The 10,960-nt window shown below is 36.3% G+C and overlaps 1 protein-coding gene across 3 annotated transcripts; it reads right to left on the minus strand.

Annotated features, from left to right (window-relative positions):
* Positions 1–3,819: 3,819 nt before the first annotated feature.
* LOC126721098 (uncharacterized) lies at positions 3,820–10,590 on the minus strand. 3 transcript variants are annotated; one of them, XM_050424129.1, is made up of 11 exons: positions 10,354–10,590; positions 10,200–10,271; positions 10,019–10,111; positions 7,638–7,719; positions 7,337–7,393; positions 5,777–5,841; positions 5,605–5,700; positions 5,329–5,415; positions 5,156–5,236; positions 4,822–5,038; positions 3,820–4,653 (listed from the first exon to the last, which is right to left on the minus strand). In XM_050424129.1, the coding sequence occupies exons 1-11, from the start codon at positions 10,450–10,452 to the stop codon at positions 4,106–4,108; spliced, it is 1,497 nt and encodes a 498-aa protein (XP_050280086.1). In that variant the 5' UTR covers positions 10,453–10,590; the 3' UTR covers positions 3,820–4,105. The 3 variants fall into 3 exon arrangements, with proteins under 3 accessions (XP_050280086.1, XP_050280081.1, XP_050280071.1); XM_050424124.1 differs by having other exon boundaries at positions 3,820–5,038; positions 10,019–10,066; XM_050424114.1 differs by having other exon boundaries at positions 3,820–5,038.
* Between the last annotated feature and the right edge of the window lie 370 nt (positions 10,591–10,960).

A 10,960-nucleotide genomic window follows, 5' to 3' on the forward strand; every position in this document is an offset into this window, starting at 1 on the left:
GTGCCCTCCACTAAAGCTGCCCCACAGGATTTCAGCTCCTATAAAGGTCCTCCAGGCGTTTGGGGCAATCTGGGTGACGGATATTCCTAGGAAATCAGCTAGCTGACGGTGCAGAGCCGTCAACGGTAACCTCAGGCCCGCAGCAAACATGGCGTCATACATACCGACGTCAGCTGTCCGCCCGGAGTAACACCTCTCACCCTCTCTAGGGAGACGGATGGGAATGTGGTCTGGGATCTGATAGCGAACCCGTAACTCCCTAAAGACCTTACCACTCATCCCGGGCAAAAATTTGTTGACGGCCCAATCCTCAGGAAGAATGAAGGGACGGTTATCTCCGGAACCCTCCGAACTCCCTTCACTAGATCTCTCAGCCCCGTCACTATCATCCCCGTCAACATTTATGCCATCCCCGTCAACATCCATTCCAACCCCATCATTTTCATCCCCTCTTCCCTCATCCCCATCTCCCTCAGCAAAACTCTCTTCACTGTCAGGAGATTGGGCTGACGACTCTCTCTCTGACGGGAGGGAGAACTTTGACTCATTTCCAGAACCAAAGGCCTCGTCGTAGCCCGCTCCCTCGCGGACTGACGACTCGTCACAAGACGCGTCACTCGACATCTGACTACCTACAAGTGACGGGTTCAAACTAAGTACCTAGGCTGACGGCCTCACTTATGAGCCAAAAAATAAAAAGAAAAAGAAGTAAGGAGAGAGGATGAAAACTCACCGGTATGGAAGCCTTCTGGACGGCTCTAGAGACAGCAACGGTAAAGTGACGGTGGTGAAGCTAACGAAAGGTGAGCGACGGTCTGTCTCTCCACAAATTCAGCAGGGTTGAAATAGTGAAAAATGACTGAAAACGCTGTTTATATATATGGAAAAAATGGCGCGGAAGACGAAGCGACATCTCGTCAGGAGTGAGGCCAATGGGAACGAGCCACCTGTCCAGGGCATTAAATGCTCAGATCTACGCGATGTTTCTGCCTCTTTTGAAAACAAACTCCATAACCCGTCAGTGCAGAGGGTGACGGAGGTATGGAGTAGGGGGCAAATGATGAGGATAAAAACACTGGCAAGGGTGACGGCACGTGCCTGACAAGGGTGACGGCACGTACCTGACAAAGGCGACGGTGCAGACCTGGTATGGGTGAAGAGGCCGACTTAACAAGGATGACGAGATGGTCTTGCCGTCAGCATACCTTCTAGGCTGACGGTGATGTAAGGCAAAAGAACTCCACATAGGGCCGAACTTCCTGAAGCTTACGGAGTAAGCATAGACTGACGGGATAACATAAACTGACGGTGTCAGTCTATGGAGTTTCCATTTTGCACGTATAAGTAAATAACTTGCTCCCCACGTTTCATGGAACCTAAAGACTCCTATATGGAAAGAATCCCGTAAAATACGCCCAAGGAGACTCCTACAAGGAAAAGACTTCTACTCCAAGGAAAAGAGGGTCAACCCTCTCTACTATAAAAACCCAAGCACCCTCACAAACCAAGGTACGCATAATTTACCCTCTCTAGCACTCTAGAGCAGTGAGAATAATTCTAATTTGACCTTCGGAGGGTACTTGGCCGGTACCACACCGGTACTCCCCGCTAGGTTATTCTTTTTCGTTGTGCAGGTGCCATTAGTGATCGTGCGAGGAACGTGTGACTCATTGGTGGTATTGTTTTCGGTATCATCAGTATGTAATAAAATCAAAACTTTCATTTAGAGAGCTTGTAGAGATATACTGCCTACAAAAGCAAATCTAGCTAGAAGAAAAATTTTGTTTGATGCTAGATGTGAATGTTGTGAGGATGGGGTGGAGTCAACAAACCATATCCTGCTAAGTTGTACATATTCTGATATGGTTTGGAAGTCCACATGCTTAAGGGGGCCCATGTCTCATTGCACAAATCTTTCATTTGTGGATGTGGCTGATCAAATTATGCAAAGGAAAAATGACCTAGAGATTGCAATATTTTTCACAACCAGTTAGATGATTTGGAATAAGCGGAATGAGGCTCACTATGGTACTCCATGTCCTGACCCCTCTTTTCTAGTCAGGTCTGCTGCAACCCATTCTATAGAATATTTGGAAGCTAATTATGGAAGCTTGTCTTGAGCTTGTAAGATAGTCTTGTTTTTCTTTGGCTTTCCTTGATGTAACCTTGCATATAGCTGCTGTGTTTGATAGGTGGTGGGAAAGCTCTGTAGCTTGTGCAGTTTTCTTTGGCTCTCCTTGATGCTACTTTGTTCTTGTATAAATTTATTCTTTCTTTGAATAAAATTCTGCCGTTTGTTCTCAAAAACAATAGCAATCATATCCTCCTGAAATATTTCATTTCATGCATTATAACTCGTGCACCTTGTTATGATTACAACGCTGACGGGGATGGTGAACGATAACTTCAAATTTGTCCCCCACATTTTTAATGTCCTTCCTATCTTATCCAAATTAAGATACAAATGAGGATAATTTTGACAGTCTAGTTAGCACCGCAATTGCTGATTTGCTGTGCCACATATTATGAGATATTTGTCATGATATCCTTAACAGGGAGAAAAGGTTCGAACAAACTCAACAAACTACTGAGGAAATAGTCATGATCTACGAGCTTAAAATTTTGTTGGGTGCATAAAATGATCACGAACTACTAGTATTTCTGAAATGACAATATTATTATTTAGTTGAATATTTTCTTTGTTTATGTGGGATATTTTTTTTATGGTATCTATTTGTGTGAAATAATAATAATAATAATAATAATTATTATTATTATTATTATAATATTGTAAATGCAAATTTTGTTTTTGAAAATATCCCTCACGAGAATTGTTCACACACCATCTTTAAGTTTTTAAATGCATAAATTTGGAATTGGTTCGAAGCATGTTTATTAGAATCACTTATTACTTGATGGAGACCAGAATGACCTGTGTAGACTTAGTGGTTGACTTGTGCCAAGTAGCTTTTTTTTATAAAAAAATAAAAAGATGAAACTCGTGCCAAATAGCTGGCTCGTGCCAACTAATCAAGAATGATATGTACATAAAATAAAAATAATTCATCGTTATAAAAGATAAAAGCGAACAAACATTTTTTTTTTTTTGATAAAAAGTGAACAAACATGATCAATACACGTACGTATCAGTCTTATCAAAACCACATATTATAATAGATTATAAGATTTTTTTTTTTTAAAAAAAAAACATTTTAAATATGTTAGAATTTTTTGATAATATTTTTTTGGATATAATAAGGTGGGGCTAGTGCTCACAGACACTCGAACCCGGACTGACCCACGAAAGGAGAGGTACCATCCCAACTAGAGATTGGGTGGTTGAAACTTTTGATATTGAGTTGTTACTTTTAATCTAAATATTAAGTAATTAAGTTTTTTGAAACTTTGGTAATAGAATTTTATTTAGAATAAACTTTCATATTAATAACTTTTATCTATACTATATATAAGAGGATACACTTTTAAACTGAACTTTTACGTGATTCAAAAAAATCATCATTAATGAAGAGTAACTTCTATAAGGAATAAGATCACAAATGTCAAATAATAGATTTCATTTTGAATTCAAAAAGTGAATTCCTAAAATTTAAGATTTTTTTCCTTTCACATTTATCTTTTTATTTCCTAAAATTTAATATTTTTTATTTATTTTTCATCTAAACAAAAGTAAAACACTCCAATTAATAATAATAATAATTATTATTATTATTAAAGAACTCCTAAAATTTAACCATCTTTTCTCTCAAGTTTATCTTATTTTTCTTAATCTCTAAAATTTATCCTTTTTATTTGTTTAAAAAATAAAAAATATATATTTCAAAATTATAATAAATACAAATTATTAACCTTTACCTACAAAATAAAATAGCTTCTTAGCACGCACAACTCTAGTATGCTTAGTTACCTGACAAAATTATATCATACTTGCATTGGTCACAGTGCAAGTATGATGTGTACAGTCCAACTCAACTTTTGAGTAGCCCATTTTTAAACAAGACAATGATTTCAAAGCTCGCCCAAGATGTCAGAGTAGCCAATCTAAGAAGTCCAGAACCATTTGCAAGCTCCTTCACAGTGCACTCATTCATTCGTCACCCCATGTTGAAGGTCCACCAAGTCCAATTTCAAGTGTGGGGGATATGTGGGGTGCAGGGTCAACACCATGGCTTTTAGCTTTCTTTTTCTTTACGGAGATGGAAACTAAGCCATCCGACGTCTTCATGTCTTTAATAGCTTTGTTAGCTATCTTCTTTTTATCGTCATATTTGGGATTTTCTGCATTGTCAGGTGCAAAAATCTCCATAAATGAAGCTTCTGGATCATCAATAACATCAAGCGCACCTTGCCTCGCATTTGTTTTCTTTAGTTTCTTTTCAACCTTGGCATCAACCTCCTCATGGACTGGAACTTGTTTTTTTGAGAGCTTGTCATTCTTCTGCTTCTTGTGCCTAGATTCTCTCTCTACATGAACATCTTCGGCATTGTCTTTACTTAGTTCCACAACGTGATGTTCGGAGTTGTTTTTCTTAATATCATCTCTTCTCTCATCCTCAAACATGGGAGTTTCTTTTTCTGATGAAATGTCATTTGTTTTCGACCTTTTCTTCTTCAATTTCTTCTCAACATCAACACCTATAGCATTATCAAGAGGACTATCTTCGCCTAGATCCTTGAGATGATATTTGGAGTTCTTTTTCTTGATGTCACCTCTTTTCTCATCCCTGTGAAACGAAACTACGTTTTCAGACACATTGTCACTTGTTTTCTGCCTTTTTCGCTTCAACTTCTCCACATGTATACCTTCAGCATTATCAATAGGACCATCTTTGCTTTGGGCCATTACATGATGTTTGGAGTTCTTCATGAAGTCGTCTCTTTTCTTGTCCTTCTGAACTTCCACCTTGTTAGTAGAATTTACATAAGAATCATCAACTTTATCAATTCCATCACTGTTATTGGTGTACTTATCTGCCGGTTTATTGTTGAATATCTTCAAATTTGGCAGAACTTCTTTGATCTGCAGATTAAATTGCTTCGATAAGAATCATGCCAAGGCAGAAAAGTTGGATTTAAATATAGATCAGAAAGGAGAAAGGGGGAGGTGGGCAGCTTGAGAAATGACAAAGACTATTACCTTTTTTGCTAATTTATCCTTTTCAGCAACAGGGTTTCCTTGTAGATTGAGATTTTTCAGATTAACTAATGAAGCCAGTACCTACAATTTTAGCAAAAAAATAGGTGGTAAAATGTTTTCCAAAGGAAAAAGGCAAAACAGAGAAGAGACAATTTCAGCTCCCTGTATCTGACCTCCAGATCTGACCACCTTATGATGGCATTATTCCCCAAGTCCAAATTCTGGAGTTTCTTATTCCGAGCCAACTCAGCTGGAAGAGTCTGAGCAGTTCAGAGAGGACAAAAATGTGGTTAGAATTTAAGAAGCAAAAATAAACTACAAAGTAGAGATACATCAAAGGAAAAAACAACAAAGATGACAAAAGCAATTACATGAGGATAACATTGAAGAAGTTTTCATTTGAGGAAAGCATGCTTGGCAGAAGAGATAGAATGGTCTGGAATGCATACCCTGATACTATTGTGGGAAAGTCGGAGCTCTTTCAATTCAGTACAGTACTTGAGTGAAGAGCCAATAGTATGAAGTTGACAACTAGAGAGGGAGAGCTGGAACCAAAGAAAGGTTGTAAGAGTGAAAGCCATATCAGGTGAAGTTATTGCTGAGGCCATAGAAACTTCTTACCTTTGTGATAGACTTCACCTTCACTAGAGATTCCCCAATTTCACAAATTGGATTTCTAGAAAGAACTGCATCATAATCCCAAAGGCCAAAAAAGTATTATTTTTTCGGTTGGTAAGTAACATGACCTCACCCTCCCACGCTCTTACAATGGGAGGAGGTCCCATTTGAGTTAGAGCTCATTAGCGAAAGGCTACCAAGTATCATTCAACTTCCCCAAACCAAATTATTTGTATTTATTAAGCAATTGAACTATTAATCAAGAATTTTTTTTGTAGAATAAGAGAGCCATTAACTTTAAAGTATTCAATTAAAAAGAAGTAAATGACTCAAGTTCCCAAACCTGAATTTACCTAGACCAGCCCTGTATCAACCAACTACAAAGTATCACATTCCTATCCACCTGAAAGTGAAAGATTTTATTTTATTTTATCTTTTTTATAAGTTAAATTAGTTGGGAAACATGTGACTTGGGCAGCTTTTGCCTACAAATACCAGCCCATAACTTTTTTGTGGAAGAGTGAAAATTTTCAAAGGGATTTCTCTATGCTACAAGTCAAGCCAAAACCAAAGATGACTACCACCCTTGATTTGATATCTGATAAATTTAGAAAATATACTTCAAACCACTTCTAATGATCTACCATCCCATGTAACCTCATCCAATCCATTGATTACCCCATATTTTTCCTGAATACCTGCCTCCAGAGGTGGTCCCTCACCCAGTCACAGCATAGTCCCGAGTCCCACGTTGGCTGTATACTAGATCCATTTGCACTATATAAGCAAGTAAAAGAAGCCCTAAATACACTTTTCTGTTTTGATAAATGGCACTCCAAGTGGTTTCTTCAATTGACCTTGGGGATTGAGACAAGGGGATCCATGTCTCCTTTACTTTGTCATTGTCATGAGGCCTTGAGTAGGATGATGTCAACAGCAGGGGTTCATCTTTCTGGTTTTACAATGCTTGGATGAGTAATGATATGTTAACCATATCCCATCTGCTATTTGCAGATGACACATACATATGTCAGATGTGTATTCCTATGTTTCAAAGTCGTTTCAAGGCCTATGTGGATAGATAGGCTCTCATTCTGGAATCTGGATGGAAGGTCTCCAACTTAATCATGAAATCTTGGGTCTTCCATTGGGTGCTTCTTTCAAAGCAATATCAGGATGATATTATTGTGAATATAGAACGAAGGTTGGCTGGTTGGAAGAGGATCTATCCATCCAAGAGAGGAAGAATTACAGGAATTATGCACTGGATGGTTGCTATTGCCTGTTTTTCTTTTTCTACTTTGCTTGAATTTCTTGATACTTTTTACTTTTTCTTCAGCTTTTACTTGCAATGTTGGTGTATCTCATGTATACTTTCTGTGTATTTGAATTGTGCCTCTTCACACTTTGTTATGACATTAACAATAAAACAATCACTCCAAACAAAAACAAATCAAAATAAATGTCAATCAAATATAGATTGTTAGTTGCCATTAAAGTGCAAGAAAATTACGATCATCAAACAGAATTTAGACATCGTATTGAAGAATCATGAAGTCATACCTAGAGTATTCAAGTCACTCATTTGATCAAGCTTGCAAATGGAGATAATCTCATTATCTGTGCAACCCAGAATAAAAGGCATCGGTGAAAATAAATAAACACACACAGAGAAATTATGTTTCTCATCACATTCATATATATATATATGTTGATAATGTAGGGAACCTTTCTAAAGAAAGGCCCATTGTACTCGCCTTTAGCAAGTAAAACCTAATGGCAACTAACCCAACCGCATTCAAATATAAACTTGCAAAACTTCTACGACAATGCAATTGGTTACAATAAGGTTCACAAAGCTCACCATTCAAAATTAATGCACGTAAACTCACAAGAGATTTGATCTCATCCATTGATCTAAGCTTATTTTTGCCTGCATTTAATACCTGTTTTACAAAAAGATGGAACACAGTGACTTTTAGAACATAACATAATTCAAAATTTTAAAATTAGACCAGCAAAGAAGGTAGGTTAAATTGGCCACAAGGTTGCCACTCATCTCTTAAAAGATTAAAAAAGAAAGTTCTTAAATAATAATAAAAATGCCCAAATGTGCTCACTTCGGAGCCAAAGGAGAGTGTTCCTCGCCTTAAAGCTCAAAAGGCATCACAGGAGCATTCCTCACCTTGCCTTTAGCACCTGGTGACTACCTCTTTTACATTTGACAACTCTGTTTACTTTTCCCCCCCCACAGGTCATAATAAATTACAAATATATGTCGTAATTCATGGTGAATGGTGGAAGCTTTTAAAACAAGCAAACCATCCTTCCAAAAGTACCTCTGAGTATTGACTGATATACCTCATTTTAAGCAAGTTACCAAGAATAAACAAAGAAGAAAACAACTTCCACAATTTAATTAAAGTAATCTGAATTTGCTATGCAACATCAATGATTGATGTGATCATTATGGATTAAAAGTTGTGTTATCAAGTTTATATTATGACATGCTAATAGGAACCAATGTTCCAATCCTATATCATCTTCTTATTGAACAATGAACTTGATTAACAACTATTAAATCTCAAACTTGTATAATGCATTCACAATCATAAGAATAAACGCATTGACCATTTTTATTTTCAATTTTTGAATTAAATTTTCAAGGTCACTGCACAGTTTTCTGAAAAAGTCAACCCCCAATTCCCCACTCAATCAAAACCACTAAAGGATATGTTGAGGTTGAGTTTATGTTAAAATTTCCGTGGTCCAAGCACAAGTGGGCCCTCCATTGAAAAATATATCAATTATGTTAGTAATACTATTAACATTATCCTCACAACAAATGTCAATGACCTCTAAGTCAAATGGCATTTCTTGGTCTTTCCAACGGAGACATCTATGGTTTTAATCCCCCTCCCTCACCTAAAATGTATCCAAAAAGACATATACCCTCACAAGAAATGTTCTTGAATTGAAAATGTATGTGAGCTAAAATCATAAGTCATGCTCTTATTCTTCTTACTTGCAAAACAAAACTTGATTCAACAGTAATTTGGCTTAGTATAATGCAAGATTTGTATTTATTGCTTGGGATTTTTACAAATGTCACCTTCGGCCTTTGACATCAGTGTCAATTTGGTCCTCATATTTTCAATTTCAACAATTAACCCCCTGGACATTATATATGTGACAAATCAAACCTTATATTAACAATTTTTGTAACAACATAACGAATTTAATGACATGATGCACGCATGGTAATAATGGCATTTTAAAGTTATTAATGATGTGGCAAAAACCATGTACATTTCATGTGATTAAATCCATTACGTTAATGAAAAATACCAATAGAAAAATAGATTTGTAATAAACCTAATATCCAAGAGGTTAATTTTTTTTTTTTTATTAAGTATATAAATGTGTTTATATATTATGTATGCCACAACATGAATAGCTATCCTCATATAGCAAAAGGAAAAACTGAAATACAAGGTGGCATTAGTAAATGTAGCTTATGATTATGTTATGTTGCTGATGGAAGAACAAATCAGCACAAGACCGTCAATAAGCACATCAAAGAGATTAATTTTTCAATAAAAAATCAAAGGACCAAATTATAACTCATGTCAAAATTGAAAAATCCACTAGGCTTTCATGAAAAATACCAATAGAAAAATAGATTTGTAATAAACCTAATATCCAAGAGGTTAATTTTCTTTTGTAAGTATATAAATGTGTGTGTATATATTATGTATGCCACAACGCGAATAGCTATCCTCTTATAGCAAAAGGAAAAACTGAAATACGAGGTGGCATTAGTAAATGTAGCTTATGATTATGTTATGTTGCTGATGGAAGAACAAATCAGCACAAGACCGTCAATAAGCACATCAAAGAGGCTAATTGTTCAATCAGAAATCCAAGGAACAAACTGAAACTCATTTGAAAATAGAGCAAACAATACTTTTACCGAGACGGTATATATATATATATATATATTTGGATAAATCCTGAGATGGTATAATTAAAATTGAATCAATTGGGTAGCTTGAATGAGTTCTTAAACACCACCTTGGTACAATTCGAAACATTCCATGCTACAAATTTCAACATTCAAATGCTTCACAGTGATTCAAAAATTAACATCATTATACTACAAACCAAACCAAGATGGTAAATAAATTTTTTTTTTAAATGAGTAATGAAATATTTGAAAATTGAAAAGAAATTGTTACTACTTACAGTGAGCTTAGAAAGAGCTTCAATTCCATTTAAGCTTTCCAGTTTGTTCTGCACAACAGCTAACCACTTCAAATTGACACAAGCCTCCAAAACCTGACTTGTATATATCATTTCAGAAATCAATGTCAAAAACTTCCAATTCATATATATAAATATGTTAGGGTTTAGAGAGAAAGTAGACCTGGAGAGAAGTGAGATTGTTGAAGCTGAGGTCGAGTCTCTCCAAGTTGGTGAAGTAGCTCAAGCATGAGACCTGATAATTCAAAATAGTGAAAATGGCGCTGTGATAGGGTTTTAGAGAGAGAGAGAGAGAGAGAGAGAGAGAGAGATGGTACATCGGAGAGTGCTTTGCAACTGAGCTTGAGAGATGTGACGGAGTTGGGGTCGCTGGTTTTGCTTTCCTTCAAGACCTGCTCCGAGCTCAACCGAGTCATGGTTTATCGGTCTGGTGCCTTGGCTCTCGTCGTGGACAACGAATGCAAAAACCCTAGCTCGCCTCATCTGCTATAACGTTTCAATTTGAAGGTGGTTTGGTTCCGGGTTCTCGGGTCGGGCAAAGAAACAAGCTTGTGTTCTGGGCAAAAAACAAGATATGAATTTTTTTTTTCCCAACTCTTGTAATTTTTTTTTTTTTTAAAATATTTCATTGGTAAAAAAAAGGAGTCGCATGTGTGGTTATAGTACCCAACCTACTTAAACTCAACTCATCATGGCATTGGGCCATTCGCATAATAATGAGATTTGTCACTACTCGAATTTACAACTTCCAAACTTACAAGCATGATGAGTTATAAGAATTTTCTACCACTAAGTTAATTTCACAAATAATATTGTAAACTTTTTTATTAGACGCGAATTTCAATTTTTTATTTATTTATAATTTTCTTAGATTTTGCATCAAAGGAATGTTTAATATCTCTAAGTCATTACAAACTTTGCTAA

The sequence above is a fragment of the Quercus robur genome, chromosome 1 (assembly GCF_932294415.1).
Source record: "Quercus robur chromosome 1, dhQueRobu3.1, whole genome shotgun sequence".
Classification (NCBI taxonomy): domain Eukaryota; kingdom Viridiplantae; phylum Streptophyta; class Magnoliopsida; order Fagales; family Fagaceae; genus Quercus; species Quercus robur.

Excerpts from the sequence above, each read along its gene's own strand:
- LOC126721098 (XM_050424114.1), bottom strand. The coding sequence starts at position 10,452 with ATGACTCGGTTGAGCTCGGAGCAGGTCTTGAAGGAAAGCAAAACCAGC. Across the intron at positions 5,842-7,336 it reads GAGTGACTTGAATACTCTAG|TTCTTTCTAGAAATCCAATT; the intron begins GTATGACTTCAT and ends ATTATGATGCAG. Across the intron at positions 5,237-5,328 it reads TAAGGTGGTCAGATCTGGAG|GTACTGGCTTCATTAGTTAA; the intron begins GTCAGATACAGG and ends CTAAAATTGTAG.